This window comes from Mytilus galloprovincialis, chromosome 8 (genome assembly GCF_965363235.1).
Source record: "Mytilus galloprovincialis chromosome 8, xbMytGall1.hap1.1, whole genome shotgun sequence".
Lineage (NCBI taxonomy): Eukaryota > Metazoa > Mollusca > Bivalvia > Mytilida > Mytilidae > Mytilus > Mytilus galloprovincialis.
In genome coordinates, this window is record NC_134845.1 from 93,409,862 (window position 1) to 93,432,789 (window position 22,928).

The 22,928-nt window shown below is 31.1% G+C and overlaps 1 protein-coding gene across 6 annotated transcripts in view; it reads right to left on the bottom strand.

The window, feature by feature from the left end:
• Window positions 1–15,509: 15,509 nt before the first annotated feature.
• The window catches only part of LOC143042859 (uncharacterized), a 33,028-nt gene continuing 25,609 nt past the window's right edge, over window positions 15,510–22,928 (bottom strand). For 4 of the 6 annotated variants that reach the window (XM_076215338.1, XM_076215340.1, XM_076215339.1 and 1 more), the window contains 9 exons: window positions 22,866–22,922; window positions 21,248–21,376; window positions 20,597–20,662; window positions 19,742–19,867; window positions 18,987–19,454; window positions 18,438–18,575; window positions 16,654–16,830; window positions 16,018–16,173; window positions 15,510–15,632 (listed from right to left, as the gene is read on the bottom strand). In XM_076215338.1, coding sequence (XP_076071453.1) covers window positions 16,043–16,173; window positions 16,654–16,830; window positions 18,438–18,575; window positions 18,987–19,454; window positions 19,742–19,867; window positions 20,597–20,662; window positions 21,248–21,376; window positions 22,866–22,922 — 1,292 coding nt within the window. In that variant the 3' untranslated portion in view covers window positions 15,510–15,632; window positions 16,018–16,042. The remainder of the gene's footprint in view (window positions 15,633–16,017; window positions 16,174–16,653; window positions 16,831–18,437; window positions 18,576–18,986; window positions 19,455–19,741; window positions 19,868–20,596; window positions 20,663–21,247; window positions 21,377–22,865; window positions 22,923–22,928) is intronic. The other 2 variants (XM_076215335.1, XM_076215336.1) reach the window with 2 other exon arrangements.

Below are 22,928 nucleotides of genomic sequence, written 5' to 3' on the forward strand. Positions count from 1 at the left end.
CTACGAATGTATGAATGGAGGTGTTGATTTTTTCGCTCCTAAGATAAGTCATCTTATTTGATAATGAAATGAATAATTTTGGAAATTAGAACTTTCAAGTGTTTGATTGATATATTGGGACCTTTCGCCCGTTATTAATATGGTAAAGACGCTGATTCTTTTGGTAATTTATGTATTTTTTGAAATCCAGTATCAACAATAAGTAGAATCCCGAGAGACATTGTTATTTATTTGTTTATCACCTGTACCCTGGGGTGTATTGTATTCCAAGTGAACAGTAATTAGAAGTACGATTCATATATTGAGGCTCTATACGAGTGGGTTAAAATATGGAGACAAGCCAAACGGACACATCTACAGTATTAACGGAAAGTAGGGATGTTCTTTACGGAGATCCTAGCGAGGACATAACATTACAAAACGTCTATCAACTGCTAATAAACATGAATGGCAGACTTACTTCCATTGAAACGGGAATGACACAAGTCACCCAAATGAACAGAACATTAACAACCTTAGCTAAACATTTTAGCGAGTTAAAAACAAAAGTTAACGAAGTTGAATCAAAAGTTCAAAAAATAAATGTAAGGTGCGAAAAAAGTGAGTCCGAAATATCACAAATTAAAACACAACATGGAAATCTAGATAAACAAGTAAAGAATTTACATGTTAACAATAAAGAAGTGAATAATAATTTACAGAGTATAAGTGATTTTATGGACGACTTTAAAGTAAAACATGACAACAATGTAAAAGATGTAAAACAAATAAGATCTTCTGTTAGTAGAGTAGCTAACGACTTAGACGACCGAACAACCGAATTGAGGTCAGAAATTAAATCAGCTTTAAGTGGTGCGCGAGAGGAACATGAAGAACTTCGCAACAAAGTTATCGATTTACAATGCAGATCGATGAAAAATAACTTGGTATTCACAGGAATACAAGAGACGGAGCACGAAAATACAGAGCAAGTAGTGAAAGACTTTATACGCAAGGAATTGCATATTTCAGATTGGATAGAACTGGGAAATGTTCATCGCTTCGGCAGTGGAGCTCGCGCAGGAAAAAGAGGCCGCCCGCGACCAATCGTAGCCAGATTTATCTTCTATAAAGATCTTGCAAGGGTACTATCTAACACCTACCGCCTGAAAGGTAAACCGTTCGGAGTCAACCAACAATTCCCGGACGAAATTGAGCAGGCTAGAAAGAGTCTTTACCCGCTCATGAAGAAAAAACGAGCTGAAGGTTGCCAGGTCATGTTAGTGAGGGACATCTTGTATGTCAATGGGGAAATATATAATGAAGAACGCAATGTTGAAGACGATATAGCTACGAACACACAGACTCACACAAAAATGTCGCATACTCCAGATAAAAACCCTGTACAAAAACGCAAACGTACAACGACGCCAAAACACTATTAGCAACCCCATAGAGAGTCAGTTGATGCTTTTCTGAAAGACATTAAAATGTTAAACCTTAACTGTTGCGGTTTAGTGAGAAAATCGCAGTATCCTGAATTTATCAAATTGATAAGTGACCATGATATTATATGTTTGACTGAAACAAAAACTGATAATTTTGATAATATTAACATACCAGAATATACTTTTAAATTTAAAAATCGAAAGTCACACTCTAGAGTAAAATCAGGTGGCATAGCTTTTGGGTATAAAAATGAAATGTCTAAATATATTCATATCATTGAAACTAAGAGTAGCCTAGTGCTATGGGCTAAGATATCTGCAGATTTCCTACAGACTGATGAAGACTTGGTGATTGGGAATGTGTACATCCCTCCTGAAAATTCGCTGTACAAAATAACCGATGCATTAAACGAACTTGAGCAAGAGTTGTTGAAACTTTCTGTTAACTTTAAATATATTATGCTTGTCGGAGATTTTAATAGTAGAACTGCTTCTGATATAGATTTTTCAAATATTGTAAATAGCAAACATGATATAGTTAGTGATTCAGATTCATGCTATGATTACTCAAATACTTTACAAGAGTTAAATATGCTAAGTATTAGAAAAAGTAAAGATATATCGAAAAATACTTATGGAAACGCTTTACTTGATATTTGTAAAAATAACAATTTGTTTATATTGAATGGTAGAGTGAATGGTGATAAAGAGGGAATATTTACATGTAGAAGTTCTAGTGTTGTTGATTATTTTATTTGCTCATTTGAATTATTAGATCATGTTGTAAATATGCATGTAGATACGTTTTCGTCTCTTTACTCAGATGTACATTGTCCATTGACACTTTTGTTAAAATTTAAAATTGAGCAAAATACTGATGTAACTGAAGCTGAAAACAATGATGTAACAAGTGGTAGTGAAAATATTAAGTTAAAAAAATGGGATAATGAAAAAAAACAAGATTTCATTGAGAACATTGATGGAAATAAGATTGCAGAATTAGAAAATGAATTAGTGTTTTTGCATTCAAGTGTTTTGTCGCAAAATTCTGTAAATAAATTGTCCGAACATATAAATGAAATACTTTTGGAATCAGCAGAAAAGGTACTAGGTACCATTACTTATAACACGAAGGTTAAAAAGAACACAAAGGAAAGCAAACCATGGTTTGACAAAAAATGCTGGGAGCAAAGAAAGTGCTCACGAATTGCAAAACGACGATATAAAAACAACAAAACAACAGATAATCAAGTTCAAATGAAAGATGCAGAGAGAAAGTATAAAAAGCAGATGGATTGTTCTATACAAGAGTATAGAAAGACTTTTAGAAAAAAGATGCAAAATTTAAAAAACAGTAACTCTAAGGAGTTCTGGAAAATTTTAAATGAAAAAAGAGAAAAACGTAGTCAAAAAATTTCCATCGATGTTCTCTTTGATTTCTTTAAAGACTTGAATTCGTCGGATTCAGTCGACGATATCCCTGTTTCGCAAGTACCAAACCAGTTCAATGAAACTCTTAATAGTATCATAACAGAAAAAGAAATATTTAACTGTATTAAAGATTTAAAAAATGGAAAGGCTTGTGGAGATGACAAAATTATTAACGAATATATTAAAAGCACATGCCATATTTTTATGCCTATTTATGTTCAATTTTTTAATATTGTTTTCGATTCCGGTAAAATTCCAGAAGCATGGTTAGTTGGTAACATTATTCCTTTTTATAAAAATAAAGGTGATACAAAAAACCCAGAAAATTATAGACCTATCACAATTCTTAGCTGCATGGGAAAGCTATTTACCTCAGTTCTAAATTCAAGACTATCCACTTTTTTGGAAAATTACTTATTGTTAAATGAAAATCAATCAGGATTTAGAAAAGGCTATTCAACCATAGATAGTATTTTTGTCCTACATATTCTTTTTGAACTATTGAAGATGCGAAAGAAAAAACTTTTTTGTGCTTTTATAGACTTTGCAAAAGCCTTTGACACAGTTTGGCGATCTGGTTTATGGCAAAAACTTCTGGAAAATCTTATCAGTGGAAAAATGTATGATACCATTGTAAATATGTATAGTAATATTAAATCTAGAATTTTTGATGGTAGTGTATTTTCAGAGTATTTTCCTTGTAATGTCGGTGTACGTCAAGGTGAAAGCCTCTCACCTTTATTATTTTCTCTGTATATTAATGATCTTGAACATTTTTTAAAAGAACAAGATGTAGAAGGGTTAAAAACAGTATCCGATGATATAGAAATTGAGCTAGACTACTATTTAAAACTGTTTCTGATTCTGTATGCAGATGACACAGCTCTTTTGGCAGAATCAAAAAATGACTTACAAAAGCAGCTTGACTCTTTGTATAACTATTGTGAACTTTGGAAATTGAAGGTTAATGTAAATAAAAGCAAAATTGTAGTTTTTTCAAAAGGTAGACCATTATCAAATTTAGAATTTAAATATAATAATACTGTTTTAGAAATTGTAAATGAGTTTACGTACCTTGGTGTTATTTTTTCTAGAACAGGAAGTTTTTCTAAGGCAAAAAAGGCGCAAACAGAAAAAGCCACACACGCTATGTACGATGTTATCCGAAAAGGTCGAAAACATAATTTATCTATAGAATGCCAACTCGATCTTTTCGATAAAATTGTCAAGCCTATTTTATTGTATGGGAGTGAAGTTTGGGGAGTCGGCAATAATTCTGTTATTGAAAGGGTCCACCTTAATTTCTGTAAAATCTTGTTAAATGTAAAGAAGTCAACGCCAGATTTCATGATTTATGGAGAACTTGGAAGATATCCTTTGGAAATTGATATCAAATTGCGGATTTTAAATTACTGGTCGAAACTTATGTGTGGAAAGCAAGAAAAACTTCCTGTTATTTTGTATAAATATGCATATAAAAAGTATGGGATGAACATTCCATGGCTTAATAATATAAAATCTATTCTAGATAGTTGTGGACTGTCATATGTTTGGAATTCACAGTACTTTGTTAGTAATACATGGTTATATCATAAGGTTAAAGTTAGTGTTGTAGACCAATTCAAACAAAATTGGCACTGTAATTTTGTAATGTGGTTTAAAGTATGTAAAACTTATTTAAAAACTCATGATGATCTTTATTTTGGTATTGTATATGTCCCACCTGAGTACAGTCCATATTCTACAGACGATGCATTTCGACAAATTGCAAATGAATATATAGACCTCACAGCGAAAAGTATTAATGTTTGCCTGCTTGGGGATTTTAACGCACGAACGGGTAACGACGTTGATTATACAACAATGAATGATAAAGAGAGTCAAACTGAAATTTTTGGGTTTATTGAGAACGATTATGTAGTTTTAGATGAACTTAATATTCCTTTATTAAGACAAAATTTAGATAAGGCGAAAAACAGATATGGAAATCTTTTATTAGAGTTTTGTCGGGCAAACTCACTTTTTATTTTAAATGGGCGAATGGGAGGTAACTCGGGAAATTTTACCTGTCGAAATGCTAGCGTTGTAGATTATGTGATCACATCTGTACATCTGTTGAGATTTGTGTGCAACTTTTTTCTGCACGATTTTTCTGGATTATTTTCTGATGTACACAGTCCTATAACAGTTTCCTTTAAGAACACGTATAAAGAACATTCTGATTCTGGAAATATTTCACAAAACACAAATGAAAAAGATGAAAAAATTAAAAAGTGGAATTGGGATTTACAAAATGATTTTAAAAATAATTTGTCTCAAGAAAGAAAAGACATGATTTTTGAAAGTCTAGATCAAATTTCAAGTGATAATATTGACCAATTGAAGGTTGATACGATTTTTGATGATGTTTGTAAAATTATGCTTGATTCTGCCAGAAATACGTTTGGTATTTTCAAACCAAAGAAACGAAAAAAATTAAAACCAGTAGATAAACCCTGGTTTGATGAGGAGTGTAGATTTGCTAGGCAAAATTATAGAAAACTAAAGAGAAATATTTCATCAAAATCATCTGTTCAACATAAACAGAACTTACGACTTACGGAAAAAAAATATAAACAAATTTTAGATAAAAAAATCAATTTACATAGAAAGAAAATGATGAGTGATATGAAAAATTTAAAATCGAAAAATCCAGGAGAATTCTGGAAATTATTAAACCAAGGGAAAAGAAAACAACAACCTGATATACCTATAGAGTTTCTATTCGATTTTTTTAAAGGTCTAGATGCTGTTGATGTTGACACAGCGACCACAGATTTACCGGGTATTGACCCAGATCAACATGGGTCAAATAATAATGATATAAATCTCCCTATTACAAGGGATGAAATAATATTATGTATTAGAAAAATGAAAAATAATAAAGCATGTGGTGAAGATAGGGTTATAAATGAATATATAAAATCTACTGTTGATGTTTTTTTACCATTTTATGAAAAAGTGTTTAACATGATATTTGACACAGGTATTATACCTAGCAAATGGTTGATTGGCAATATTAAACCAGTATACAAAAACAAGGGAGATAGACTTAATCCCAAAAATTTTAGACCTATTACTATTCTAAGCTGTATGAGTAAATTATTCACTGCACTTTTGAATGAAAGAATAAAGACATTTGTCGAAAATTTTGATGTATTGAATGAAAGTCAATGTGGTTTTAGATCTGGACATAGTACGACTGACAATTTATTTACTTTGTCGGCTTTTTTTGATATTTTGAAACAACAGAAAAAAAAGTTATTTACAGCCTTTATAGATTTCGAAAGAGCTTTTGATACCATTTGGCGTGATGGACTCTGGTTTAAGTTGCTTACTCAACATATAAATGGGAAAATGTATAATGTAATTATACATTTATATGAAAATATAAAATCAAATATTGTATATAACAGTAATGTGTCAGACTATTTTATGTGTAACAAAGGTGTCCGCCAAGGTGAAAACTTATCCCCTATATTATTTGCATTATATTTGAATGACCTAGAACACTTTTTGGAAGACAAAAGCTTGCGGGGGCTTGAGAGTATTTCTGAGGAAATGGAGTCCAAGCTTCAAATTTATCTAAAAATGTTTGTAATCCTTTATGCAGACGACACAGTACTATTGGCAGAAAGTGCTGATGATTTACAGAAACAGCTGGATTCTTTCAGTGAATACTGTAATGTTTGGAAGCTTAAAGTTAACGTCACGAAAACTAAAGTGATGATTTTTTCTAGAGGCAGAATGCCGTCAAAATTGCATTTTGATATAGACGGCACGGACATTGAAATTGTTAAAGAATTTAACTATTTAGGCATATTATTATCTAGAACTGGTAATACTAAAATAGCACAGAAACACTTAGCAGAAAAAGCAACAAAAGCTATGTTTAATGTGTTGAAAGCAGGCCGCATGCATAATCTTTCTATTCAATGTCACTTAGATCTTTTTGATAAAGTTGTGAAACCCATACTTTTGTATGGATGTGAAATTTGGGGGCATGGTAATGTTGAAATTATAGAAAGAATCCATCTGAAATTCTGTAAACTTCTTTTGAAACTGAAAAATTCCACACCTAACTATATGGTATACGGTGAACTTGGTAGATATCCTTTGGACATTGATATTAAAATAAAAATAGTGTCATATTGGTGTAAGTTATTATCCGCTAAAGAGACTAAGCTATCTTCTATCGCATATAGACTATTAAAAACACTATTTACTGTGAATAATGTATGTACATTTTTTGTGAGTAAAGTTAAAAATATTTTGGATGAATGTGGTTTTTCAAATATTTGGATTTCTCAATGTTTTGGTAATGATATATGGTTAAAAAATGCACTTAAGTTGCGATTACAAGACCATTATAAACAGTTGTGGAATACGCAATTACAAGAGTCTACAAAAGCAGTAAATTATAGAATTTTTAAGTTAGAATTGAAGTTTGAAAAATATTTTGATATCTTGGATATGCACGAAAGTATTATTTTATGTAGATATAGAACCACAAACCACAGACTCCCAATAGAGACAGGGAGGTGGAATAATGTTAATAGAAATGATAGAAAATGTCATCTTTGTAATATTGGTAGTATTGGGGACGAATTACATTATCTGCTAGAATGTCCATTTTTTAACGACAGCAGAAAATTATACCTTGATAAATATTATTTGGCTCGTGTTAATACACTAAAATTTGGAAAACTGATGAGCAAAGTAAACAAAAAGTCAGAGTTAAAAAGATTATGTAAGCTTATAAAGTGTATAAATAAACATGTGGGTCCTCCTGGCTAAAATGTATATTATTTTGAAACCACTGTATTTTATATATGTTTTGTAAATAGATGCACATTCATGTACATATTTTGCACTCTCTCTGTACCTATGTATCTGCAATGGTTATGAGAATAAAGATGATGATGATGGTCTATCTTATTAGAATCGCCAAAAGCTATTAATTATCGTCTATTCAAAGATAATGCTGAAAGAGAAAACTATTTTAAGATCCTAGATGATAAAAATATTATTACTTTTTGTAGATTCAGGATACTCAGTCATTGTCAGTCATAAACTTCCTATTGAAACTGGAAGGTGGAAAAATGTACCTAGAGAAAATCGAAATTGTAAACTATGTAATTCAGGAGATATTGGGGATGAATTCCACTATATTTTTAAATGTTCGAAATTTAATCATGATAGAGAAAAGTTTTTGAAACCATATTATCTAAATAGACCAAACATATTGAAATTTCATGATTTGATGAATACTAGAAACATCAGTATGTTGAATCATTTGTGCAAATTTATCAGACTGATTAATAAACAGCTGGACTCTTAGGGGAAACATTGTTTAATAACTTTTTTATATAATATTGTATACATGCATAATGCGTTTTTTTATATTACATGTAGCTGGAAATATTTTTTCCAGTTGTAGATCATACATTTGTATTAATTCTGACTATATGTTATATTATTAATTGTTTATATCTCTGTACCATGGATTTTGGTTTATGAGAATAAAGATATACAAATATCATAATAAAAATCTGAAGCTGGTTCCTCTATGATTCATTCTCGTTTGGCATACACATGAAATATATGCCCCTGGCCGTTTAAGCAAATAACATCAATCAATTAGTTGGTAGGCATAAAACATTTTGACAATTACAGGAGCAGAAACATATAGGGTAACTTTATTTATGTCAATATATTGTAAATGGTATGTAAGACATTTCGAATAAAATTTAGCATAAAACTTTCAATTGGCTGGTTGAAATTTATAAATCGAAAAAAAGAATGCATAAAAAAGAAGATGTGGTATGATTGCCAATGAGAAAACTATCCACAAAAGACCAAAATGACACAGACATTAACAACTATAGGTAACCGTACGGCCTTCAACAATGAGCAAAGCCCATACCGCATAATCAGCTATAATAGGCGTGTATTTCTTTTTTTCTCTCCAAATTATTGCTAATTGAATTTTCTCAAAAAAGATGATCGAAATTTTGAATAAAAGGCATATTCATGATCAAATCCAAAACTTTGAAACCAAATATGTATAAGACATGAAAACGTGAGAAGTTAAACAAGTTGGAACAAAACTAGTGTCTTGTGTTTGCGTTTATTTTCCTATTGATATTTTTTTTTTTTTTTTTTTTTTTTTAAATGTTATCATATTTTATTGAAATCTGTACATTTGTTAGTTGAATACATCGAATACCGGTACCTTATCCCGGCCTCGTTAACATTAGTAAATAACATATATATGCAGATATTAGTATTTGTTAGTAATTTACACATTATAATGACATAATAAAATAAAAATATATACCATAACAAAAATAACAATTTGAATGTTCCTTAACAATCTAAATAGCTTAAATTTTACTATACTTTAAATAACAAAACATACAGATATATAAATTAAAATAAAATATGTTTGAAGTAGAAAAAGAAAGAATAAAAAACAAAATCATAGTGAATTCTGCATTATAGACCAGATATTGGAGAGAACTGATAATTAGAGAGAAGAAATAAAAAAAAAATAAAAAAAGTTTTGCCTAGATGAATTTTAATTTAAAACATCCTATCCTATTTCTGTCAAATTTAAACATAAAAGTTTGCTTCTATATGTTTGTACATTTATTTATTTAACTGTCAAATAATATAGTGAAAGTATTCCACATTTCATCGAAAATTTCCAGTTTCTTGTTTTTTACAGCAATGTGTTTCTCAATACAGTAAAGATCCTGTATTTTCTTTTGCACTCCAAATAATGTAAGTCTTCTCTTAAAGTATTTACAACTAAAAATATAATGTCTGATATGCAGAAAAATCAGGTTGGTCACATTTCTACTAAATGCCTTTGAGATATCTCCAAAAATACAATTTTGAATAGTAAAGGGAATATTTATACCATTTGAAAGAAACCAATGTTTAGTTTCATTTAAAAATATTTGTACAATCTCACAATTCCAAAACAAGTGTTCAATTGTTTCATCTTCTTTTTGACAAAATGTACAATTTGGGTTATCCATTATTTTCATTTTATACAATAATTTGTTTGTTCCTAAAATACGCTGATTAATTCTATACTGTAACCATTGCAATTTGGTATTATTTGTCACTACAAAAGATAGTCTAAAAATTTCTTTCCATTCCCCTTTTTCACAATTTATAATTTCATCCCATTTTCTTTGCCCATTTGATATAACATTATTCTTGATAAGTATTGAATACATATCTTTTGTTCCCCTTGAGCTTCTCAACAGAATTTTCAAAAAAGATGGAATAAATGGAGTCAATAACTTATAATCATCAACAGCATAATTTTTTGCTGCTTTTTTAACAGCAGAAATAATACTGTTATATTTCATAGCATTTTCTTCAATATCAAAATTTTCCTTTAACTGGGCAATGGAGAGAAATTTTCCATTTTCAGACATTATGTCATTTATGGAACAAATACCTTTGTTAAACCATTCTACATAAAAAGCTGGTTTATTACCAATTTTAATACATCTATTGAACCACAATGAACTTGACAAAAAATAATCCCATGTATGGGTTTCTTCTTTAGTAATAATCATATCCCATGCATCTATAACATCCTTCCAAAATTTGTTTTTTACATTATTTTTAATTTGGGATAAATATCCGTTTCCACATTTGAATAGTCTATCTCTATTTACTGTTGACAAAAATACATTTTTCCATTTACATTCTGAACGAAAAAGTTTTCTAACCCATGTTGACTTCAAAGCTATGATAAATAGGTTAAGATTAATCATTTTTAAACCTCCCTCACAATAATTTTTTTGTAATATTTCTTTCTTTATCCTGTGCACAGGTGAATCCCAAATAAAGGTGTAACAAATTTCATTAATCTTTTTTATAATCGCATCCCTAGGATTTGGTAATGAGATAATTAAATGATTTAAGACAGGTAGAATTAAAGTTTTTACCACAGTTATTTTACCAATAACAGTAAGATTTCTTCTAGACCAAGTTTTAATTAATTTCTTTATGACCAGAAGTCTCTGCTCATAATTTATATCAACAATTTTATCTAAATCTACATCAAAATGAATTCCCAGTAAAGTAAAATCTGTTTTACCCCAGGATAATTTTCTTTCAGGACATAAAACATCATTACTATATTTTTTGTTCCCAATCCAAACTACTTGTGTTTTTGTGAAATTGATATTAAGCCCAGAAAGTTTAGCATACCAATCTAATTCAATTAATGCTTCATTAAGAGACTGTTCACTTCCGTCTAAAATTAATGATGTATCATCGGCAAACTGTGATAACTTATGTTCTACTCTCGTCACATTTATTCCACAAATTTTTTTATTTCCCCGAATTCTGATTGCTAAAATTTCTGCACACAGTATAAATAGATAAGGTGATAAAGGATCACCTTGACGGCAACCACGTCCTACCTTAAAAAAATCTGAAAGGTTACCTCCTTGATTAACAGCAGATGAAATATTTTTGTAGAACACTTTAACCCAGTTTATAATGTATTCTCCAAAATTAAAAATTCTAAAACACTATAAAGAAAATCCCAAGAAATAGTATCAAAAGCTTTTTCAAAGTCAATCAAAAGTAGTAAACCAGGTATGTCATTTTCTTCAGTAAATTGTAAAATGTCATAGATTAATCTAATATTATCCCCAATATAACGCCCACTAATAAAACCAGTCTGATCAAGATCAATCAGTTTACATAACACTTTTTTAAATCTACTAGCTATAACTCCTGAACCAATTTTGTAAACAGTATTTAATAATGATATAGGTCGCCAATTTTTAAGAAAATGTCTTGGTTTATTATCTTTTGGCAGACATGTTATAATCCCTTGTTTTTGAGTAACTGATAATTCCCCAATAATATATCCATAGTTTAATGCTTTTACAACAAATGACTTTAAATCTCTCCAGAAAAACTTAAAAAATTCAGTTGAAAAACCATCAGATCCAGGTGATTTATCATTATTCATCTTTTGTAAAACACAACTTGCTTCATCAATAGTTATCTCCCCTTCTAGACTCATCTGTTCCTCTACAGATAATTTATTAAAATTACAATCTTTTAGATCCCTTTCCAAATCACTGGCTTTACAACAATTTACCTCCCTTTTCTTGTATAAATTTTCATAAAATGTTTTAACCTCCTTCAAGATATCAAACTGGATAACAACAACTTTCCCATCTTCTAACTCTACTCTTGGGATAAGTTTGTTTGTAAAATTTTTTGATTCAAGCCCACAAAAATATTTTGATGGTTTTTCACCTTCCTCGACCCACTTAACTCTAGACCGTATAATTCTACCCCTCAATTTTTCTTGTCTTATCATTTCTAATTCTTGCTTCTTACTTTCTAATATTTGCCATGATTTTTCATTCAAAGCAGCTTCTAAAAATTCAATTTCTTGTAAAAGTTTTTTTTCCTTTATATCCCTTTGTTTTCTCTTGTAACTAGAATACGAGATAGTTTTACCTCTAATTTCTAATAATAATATCTCAAGAAATAATTGGTTATCAATAGTTAAATGCAGATCATCATTACAAATTTCCTGTATACTTTCAAAATTATAGACCAATGCACCATATTGTTTTTTCACTTCTAAAATCTTTTCTTTAACAATATCAATATATTCCTTGTCATATAGTAGAGAATTGTTGAACTTCCACAGTCCTTTACCACGTATAAAAGGATTAAATTCTAGTTCTAGAACCACAATGGAGTGGTCTGAACGGTAGCTAGACTCTATTTTACAATTTGATAAATTTGATAACAGAGAATCCGGAATTAGAAAAAAATCTAGTCTAGCTTGTTTAAAAGGTGTTTTTTTTCGCCAGGTGTATCTTCTTAATTCTGGAAAAAGTTCTCTGAAAGGATCTACAAGTGACCATTGGTCTATAATTTCTAACACTTTATCTCTAGCATTAGGATTATTTACATGTAAATAATTATAACAATCAATATTTGGATACAATACCAAATTAAAATCACCACAAAGTATAAAACTTTCATTTCCAAAATCTTCAACAGTGTTCATAATCTTGTCATAAAAATTAGGACTGTCTGTATTAGGACCATAAACTGAGACAAGAGTTATCTTTTGTTCACCAATCACAATATATAATGCTATGTAATTACCATTTAAATCTCCCTTTTCTTTTAATACTTTAAATTCAAAATTATTATTTAATAAAACTGCAACTCCTATTGATATTTTTGGTTTTGAACACAGTTCTAAAATCTAATTTTTTTTTTGTTATCGTTTCAAAATCTTTGAGATACGGGTTGCTACTAACTGCTGATAATTGAGTCTCTGGCATCGGAATCCCATATTTTTTCCAAGGATTTGAGGTATTCTATATCTTTATTGGATAGAATAAGAAGAAGAATATTTTATTATTCCAATCAAGGGCCCTTGATGGGCAGCATAACATATACACATTAAGCACTACATCATGATTTGTAACAGAAAAACATTTTTATAAACTTAAATGAAACATTAAAAAAAGTTCGGACAGATATGTTTCGTCTTGAATGATAAAAAATATGCACGTAAAGGAAGAGAGTTACATGGAGTTGGCGTCACGATTTCCCGTTTAATTAACATCTGCAGATTGGGACAAAAATAATCTCAAAATCCACCAAATATTTTACTTATCATGTTCAGTAATGAGAAATGTTTTGAAGTAAAACGAGACGAACTGTAAAGGTCAATTTATCATAATATATAAATTTTGTCTCCCTTTGTTCACAAAATTATGCAAATATATTTAAGCTTTCCGTTAGAAATAATACATTTTTACTTCCTTATAAAATGATTAAGCTATGTATCTAAAGGCAGGTCCGGACGAATTGGGTTATCCATTAGAAACACTATAAAATCTCCCAACTCACTATTAGACCGCTTTCCTTTTGTTGTAGGATAATTTTGTCCTTTTTACTTATAGCTACACATTTTCGCAGCCCCCCCCTCACCACCCTTGGCGAATTTCATTTTGTATAAAATGGTGACAAATCTTTTTAGTTTTATATAAAATCAATTGTTCGAATTCAATTTAGATAGAGTGCATGCTGTGTTGCATATTGGAATAGGTATGAAGTCTGAACTAAATTAGTTCGTTTTAATTCATTAACAAATGAGTCCAAACATAAAATTATATCATGTTTTTTAAGTATCATGATACAACTTTCATTAAAATCTTACTGTGAAACAATTGGAACAGTATATTGACTATGTACCACAAAACTTCTGATCAGATTTTAGTTGCATAATATATATACATGTATATATAAGAGTTAAACAAATTAAAAGAAGAAGCCTATATGTGCGGATCAAATATATTCAAAATGGGAGGTGGCAATTAGACAGTGTTAAGCAAATACGGCCCCAAACAGCATCGATTTTGTGTGTAAAACTCATTACATTAACTGCTTGATAAACAAATTAGGTATTGACAATTCACTTGGAAACTCAACATATACCCTCCCGACACTTACCAAAGAGGAAATCCTGGATAATCATAGGTCTGTTCTATGCATGTTCCTTTGGAATTTAAACCAAAGATAAAGTACTGGATCTTCCATCATTGTATTGGATACCTAAACTACATAAGTGTCCTTACAAACAACGGTAAATTGCGGGTCTTCCAAGTGACCCACGAAACCTCTTTCTAAATTGTTAACATCTATTTTATCAGCAATCACAGACGGGCTTCAAAGTTATTGTGAAACTGCCTATTCTAGAGGTGGCGTTAATCGGATGTGGATACTTAAAAATTCCAAAGATCTTTTAGAGTACATACAATCTAACTCTTTTTCATCTTGCAATAGTATTAAAACTTTTGACTTTTCTACACTTAACAAAAGTATTCCATCTTCCAAACTAAAAGACAAATTGAAAGAGTTGGTATTGCATTTTTTTTTTCATAAAAAAGAATGGCATACGTAGATACAAGTATCTTGTCTTAGGGAGGTATAACTCCTACTTTTTAAAGAATCACTCTGATTCAAACAAAAAATTCTCTAAAACTGACATTATCAAGATGCTTGTTCTTACATACTTTTACGTTTGGAAGGACGTGTTTTTCAACAGACTGTCGACATTCCAATGGGAACCAATTGTGCCCCTCTTCTTGCCGACTTGTTTCTTTATTATTATGAGGCTGACTTCATACATGAACTTCCTAGGAAGGAAGATAAGAAGTTCTCAATATCCGTTAACTCTACTCTCCGCTATATAGATGACGTTCTTTCACTCAATAATTCAATAAAGGCAACAGTAGTATACCGCTGTTCAAAATTCATAATTCAAAACTCTTCACAGTAAGATTTTTGATCATTTACAGCATAAACTATTTTCATATGTTTCAAATTCAAAGCAAGGTGGTAATTGCTTAATGCAAATGCTATGTAAATAAAGGCAGCTGTAGTATACCGGAGTTCAAAAGTTTGAATTCGATGGAAACAAAACAAATCCGGGTAACCATTTAAAAACGAAGGAAACACATCAACTATAAGAGGAAAACAAAGGAATAACAGGAACACTGAGGTGCAACAAAAACAAACGCCAACATGTTAACTTAGTTATTTATTGGAATAATCTGGTAAATGTGATGGATTTCTGATGATCATCGATGATAGTGTTGAATGTATCTGGAAGTTATGATTGCCTGTGGCTGAATACAAAATCTTCATTTTCTGAAAATAAAAACAATGTCCTATTATTCACCAATTCTTAAAGATTTAGACGAACAAATGAACTAAAAAAAGCTAAACTTTTATGCATAAAAAACTCACCATAGATACCAGTCTTAAACTTGTGTATGCAAGATACTCATTTCGGCTACAAAGGATTGTCAGTCACACTCGAATAAAAAAAATTAAGAAGGCCAAAATCAAGAACGAAGTTGCAGAGCTTTGGGAGTCAAAATTCTGAAAGGTTTTTGCCAAAAAAAATCCCAGCTAATATAATCAATAAAATGGGTTATTTTTCAAAAATATCTAAGTTTTGTAAACTGTTAATTTATAATCATTACCATGTCTTTGAGAATCCATGTCTATACAAAAGTACTTTTTATAATACCTTATACCCACAGTATACTGTAAGTCTATATATAGCATCTACATTTGACAGGATCAAATATCTGTTTAGAGGGGCACGTCAGTTCAATTGCTCCAAACGTTCCCAGAAATATCTTAAAATATTCTGGACCTGATGATGACGGGACCAATGGACATGCTAAAATAGATGAAATCATTTGTAATATCATGGACATTTTTCATCGTCATTTTGTATTAAGTTCCATATCATAATTGAAAAAGGATGTGTCAATATATGATTACCGTTCGGAATTTTATTGAGTGTTTATGAAATTGCCAGCCATCATAACAAGAGACTAGAAACAAATGCATGTGAAATATTGATTCAGTAATATTCTAATGAGGAAATGATTATACATGAACAATCATATAGTTTAAAAGAATCATTTAACGTCCTACTTAAATGAATTAAAACGAAACAAAAACTCCACAAGGTAACTTAAAAAAAAGGGGAAGTCCAAACTGATGAGTCTTTTGTAGATGAAACGCACGTTTGGCGTACAAAATTTTAATCCTGGTATATTTGATGGGTTTATATATGTATAGAGTACAGTATAGGATAGTTTTTTTTTAAGATCAAAAATGGAAAGGAAAATTACTTCTAATCAAATACACAAACCTGTTTCAGTTGTTGTTGGTGATAAGATAACTGTTGTCGTATCTGACGGGTTTGTTGTAGTAGTCATTGACGTTGTTTTTTGAAGCCTTGTTGTTGCTAACGTTGTTGTGGGTTGTCTTATGGTTGTTGTAACTGGTGTCGTCGTTTTATGTACACTTTTGGTTGTTGTCTTGATTTCTATGGAAGATAGAAGATATGTTTATAGCATACACATTTTTTGACACTGGATAATGATAAAAAAGTAAAACAAAAATACTAAACTCTTTAACAAATTTAAGCAGGAGAAGTCCATAACACGTTAACAATACCAAACGCTTTCAATTAACAGAACAAATTATCAATGATTATTTAAGTTGTGATACTTGAAACAAAATAACATCCATTTGTGGCCATCTCATTACCCCCTAAATCTCAAAGTAAAAATAAGTATGAGAGGCCAGGGTATGCAAATTAAAACGACATTAATTTTCCGATGTTCGAATCACATAAATCGCCGAAAAAAACATTAAAGTAACAAACATGAATTGAGAGAACCGCAAGTAGTCGAAAATAAGTATGTGGGTATGTCTATAAGTTTAACGACACCTATCCAGTTTGCCAGCCTGGCTGTGACGAGTCTTACTACCAGAAAGTTAACCTTCCTCAAAATCAAGAAGCACAATGTAATAAAACATACGAACACACCCACTCACCTGATTCACTCATCCTCAAAAAATATTTTTAAAAATGCAAAAGTGCGGCATCCGGAATGACCTTATCCATTTATTTGGTATATAATGTGTTTTTATATTTGATTTCTTTTTATTACATTGGAAAATGTTTTTTTATGAAATTAAAGTAAAACATGAAAGGAACTATATCTTTTCCCACGGATTCACAACTATAGTCGCCGTCACTTAAAATTGGCACCATGTTTTTTGTCAAAACTTTTTTAAATATCAGCCGCGTTTACTCAAGATGATGTTTTACATTTAGCGGAAGTAAAATCCTGTCCAAATATCCACTACTGTCCTACCTTTTATTGTGTTTGTACTGTATAATCCTGACCTTCACATTTTTCAAGATTATTTACATTGTAAAACTGCCATCTTGGTTTCTATGAGGATCCCTTATTCAATAACATTCGTTACTCTCCGGTAATATCATTGTCAGTGATGATACAATTTCCCGAGCTTTTAACGTAAAGATGACGAAAAGCTCCGAGAGACACAAGTAAATGGAGAGCACGTGGAACTCCACGGCAACACGTCCGGTAATAACAATGTCGGATTCCACCATACAAATAATCTTGGATTATGTGAAGGTCATTATTATACACTGCAAACACAATAAACGGTAGGACAGTAGTGGATATTTGGACAGGATTTTTCTTCCGCTAATTGAAAAACATGATCTTTATTAAACGCGGTCAATGTTTAAGAAAATTTTGACAAAAAACATGGTGCCAATTTTACGTGACGCGACTATAGTTTTAATCCGATTTTATCGACGTCTTGACTACGCCTATTTTTATTTAAGTCCGAGGAGTGAAATAACATCGTTTGTGCGTTTTCATTTCACGTGGAAATCAATGTAATTCATTGCAACTAAAGTAATAAATTAAATTATTTAAATACTTTGTATTCTGATTTTCGTTTAATGGTCATGCTGTTTCATTGCTGAATACTCCATCATATTGTAATTTATATAAAAAAGAAGATGTGGTATGATTGCCAATGAAAAAACTGTCCACAAGAGACCAAAATGACACAGACATTAACAACTATAGGTCACCGTATTATTACCAGATTTAGATACACAGTCGCAACTGGGTGGATGATATACCTTCCCCGTAGGGCACATAAAGGTAAGTTCTCCCCATCTAGAATCTATTGTCGTGTAATATCTCTCTCCAAGTCTCGATTTCATTTTGTCACAATTGCCTGTAAAGGAAAAAAAACCAGTTGATTTTGTTAAACAGATTTAAAAGATAATTTTAAATAATATCTCACTTTCGATTTGCTTTTTAAGGGGGAAGGGGATCTGATAAGCCTTTTGCAAATGATGAATACGTGTATTTTTCGAATTTTATCTTGCTTATCCTTGAACTGACTTGAAGTATATTTGAAGCACTGAATATTTTAGAGTCTATAAGACAACGTAACTAGAGCTTCAGACAATATTGTGTGTCGAATTGGTAATGCCATCATTCAACTGTTGGATAGTTGTCTCATTGGCAATCATACTACAACGTTTTGTTTTTATATCAAACATGTCTAATGTCCAAATGCTCCCTACTTAAGTTATGAATACAGTTTCTTTTATATTTAGAGTTTACAAAACCTATCACGTACTAATGGTTTCTAGTGTCGTTGTTATAGATGGCTTTGTTGTTGTTATGCTGTTTGTTGTTGATGTGACGCTTGTTGTCGTAGGTGCAAGCGTCGGTTTTGTTGTTGTCGTTTGAACTGTTGTGGGAGATGGTTTCATCGTTGTCGTCGTTCTTTCTGTTGTTGTCAGTGGTGTAGTAGGTGATGTTGGTTTAACATAATGCGTTGTAGATGTCGCTGTTGTAGTCTTGGGAGCAGTTGCTGCCGTTGTTGTTTCGGTGGAGGTCCTTGTTGTTTCGGAGGAGGCTGTTGTAGTTGTAGTAAGTTTTCTGGGCGTAGTAGCTTTACTTGTCATTGAAGACGGAGTGTTTGTTAGTTCAGATTTAGCTGATGACGTCACTTGTGACGTCATAGTGGAAGGCACTGATGTTGATGTTGTTGACGATTTTATTGTTGTAGTTGATGGCTTTTCTGGTATTTTGCTGATATCACCTGTAAAACACATTTGGAGATTATTTATTAACAATATTAGATAAAGGGATCATTAAATTTAAAATAACACTGTCAACTTCTAAATGAAATTTGAAAAAAAAACAATATAGAATTGGCTTTTTGGTAAGTCACCAGAATTTGCGAAATTCACCGTTTAAAATTATTTTTGAATTTAAATTAGACTTGAAAATTAAATCTGGTCATACTAGTTGTTTTTAATATCATCCATGAAACCAAATAAAAATTTATTTCGAAAAAATCATTTGAGTGATCTAACTCATACTTACTTTGAGACAGACATGTACAATATTCCACAACGAATCCGTGATCAATAGGACATGCGTTATTGAGCCAAATTTTCATTTCCGGTATATATTCTAGGTATCCATCATCAGACTTCTTATAAGGACAATCTGTAATAAAAAAAAAAACTTTTTGATGATTATGTCCTTAAAATTTGATTACAAGTTGGCTCTTTCGTAGCATCAGATATTCACACAATGTAAATATTTGCCTTGTCTGTACCAATTTTTCTCAGTTATAAATTAAATTTCAATTCCAATTCTTGTAGATGCAAACTCTTGTCGAAAATAAAAATAAAACGTCATGTCTAATAAAGAAGAATACCATCAAGCAAACAATAGTACACAGAACACAAGATAGAAAACTACAGATTCTTTTACAATTTGTCAGTGGTATCATATGGTATTTATGGTTTTAAACTTTATAGTCACAAATTCAATGTTATTTTCTACATTTTATATTCATAAAAATATAATATAAAATCAAAATCACTGCAATATGACCTTATGCTACTTTTTATAATCCGGTTTTCTTTCTGAAAACGTAAGTAACTACATTGCAACATTTTGTATATATCTATCTATGATGAGTTTATTGTAAATATCAAAGTAATTCATACATATATGTATTTAAGGTATGACTGTTATGGGTTTTTTTTCTGAAGAAATAACATTCAAAATGTAGTGCATACTAAATAACACGCGTAGCGTGTTATTTAAAAGTGTGCACCACATGTTTTTCTTTTTTTATGTGATCTATGAGATGATAGACAAAACACTGTCAGAAAATCAGAAGACGTGTTACATTCAAAATTGAATTATATAAGATATGAAACTTACTTGGAACTGTTGGGATGTTCAATGGAGGAACAGTTGTTATTGGAACAACAATGATATCAGCTGACCCTGTAATGAAAAGGATTGAAACTTCTAAACAGCTTATATTTATGAGAACGGAAAAAGGACAAAACATATATATCTATTCATTTGAAACCAGTGGATGCTACAACTGTCGCCAACAAATATTGTTCCGCTTTCGATGGACACTTTGAACCATATTTTTGTTTTAATTTAATTTCATAACTTCATTTCAGTCATCTGCGTGATGTATGTTATAGAAGTGACTTTTTTTTATTCGAGCATGATTAATCTTTTGTTAACGAAACGCGTGTATGGCGTACAAAATCACAAGCCTTATATCGTTTATTAATCTTTTGGACGAACAAAGTAAAATGATTGTAGCATGTTTGCTACGTAAGCGCGTTTGTTTTTGTTGCATTTCGGTATTACTGTTGTTCCTTTGTTTTCCTCTCATTGATGGTTTTTTTCTTGGTTGTGGTTTGCAACACGGATTTGGTTTTTTTCAAATCTATTTATGACTTTTGAACACCGGTATACCGCTGTTTCCTTTATTTCTTTGACTGAGGAACTTTGACCTTAGTTTTTAATATTTGCTTCACTTAAGCATTTGCCATGTAACATATTAATTACCCTCTGGATGACAGGAGCACATGACAACATTAAACACCATATCCGAAGGACAATCATTTGTTACCCATGCTCCTATATCAGCTACATACTCCTTGTAAGATCTCTGGTTCACAGGAACGTATGGACAATCTAAGAAATACGTAGAAAATTAATGTAAATTATTTTATTTAACCTGTTAAGAAGAATATAAACAACTGGTAGGGATAAATTGACTGAAAGAAGCAGTCGAATTGTCATCTAAATAATACAACTTATTTGGATGTATTATTATTCGGTGGATACCAATGTTCGTGGATTTTGTGGTACCGAGTAACAACGAATTTCAATGCCCAACGTTTAACAGTTCTTGTTCAGGAATATATGCAAAACTTTGGTAAAGCCCTGAAATCAAACATCCACGAAAGTTGGTACCCACCCACTCAAGTACAACTTGTCGTGACCATCAACAGCAATGTACAAACAATATTATTCAAATGACAAACATCATTTACTTGAAACAAAATGTTCTGTACCTTTAAGGGAGGAATATTGAAAGCCTCTGGTCTTATGGGATAAGCCACTTTAATTCAAACAAAATCTCTGAGATTGAAATAATCAATATGCTTGATTTCTTGACTGACAACATATTTGTTAAGTTTGGAGGAAGTGTTTTTCAACAAACTATCAGTATTCCCTTGATATTGATACGACATTCCCGCGCTTGTATTTTATGTCATGATTTTCTTGATAGAGGATTGCTGCTCAAAAGGAATTATCAAACCAGAGGTTCCAAATGGTGAAGTTGAAATCATCTTTTCGTACTTCGATATTGGATATGTTGTGTCATGTGTACTATTGTTCGTCTGTTTGTCTTTTTCATTTTTAGCCATGGCGTTGTCAGTTTATTTTAGATTTATGAGTTTGACTGTCCCTTTGGTATATGCGTCCCTCTTTCCCAATGTCGTAACTACAATCCAGTTCCATTGTTATACTGTTGACGGGTATGTAATAACATTAGCAACACGACAAGTGTCATATGTGGAGCAGGGTCTGCTTACCATTCTGGAGCACCTGAGATCACCCCCAGTTTATGGTTGGGTTCGCGTTGTTAAGTCTTTAGTTGTCAATGTTGTGTCTTATGTACTATTTTTTTCTGTCTATGTTTTTTTCTTTTTTAGCCATGGCGTTGTCAGTTTATTTTTTATCTATCAGTTTGAATGCCCCTCTGGTATGTTTCGCTCCCTTTAATGGTTCAACCACTTCATTTATATTTTATAGGTATATTTTTGTATCAATCTTTCAAAACATATCCTAAGAGTAAACTTTCGGATTGTTGGGAACAGCTGAAATATGTTTGTCAACAATGCCTAAGTTTTAAACCAAAACATATAATTCATAATATTAAACTGCATATCAAAGGTTATTTGCATAATCGAAAATTAAAAGATAAGTAGAGGTGCATTTAAAAAGTTACCCTTGACATGGAACATTAATTTCACTAGTTACATTTTTCTTATGTAAAAAATTGTAGATTTAGCCTCGTTTTATTATAATCCTGGTACCTTTGATAACTATTTATAGCTCACTTGTATGACAGTAGCATAGAAGGAAACAATAGATCAAGGAGAGTAGTACTTACTTGAGTTTGTGATTCCTGTGTACGATTTTGTACTAGTGACGGGTAGTCCTGTTACAACTGTTG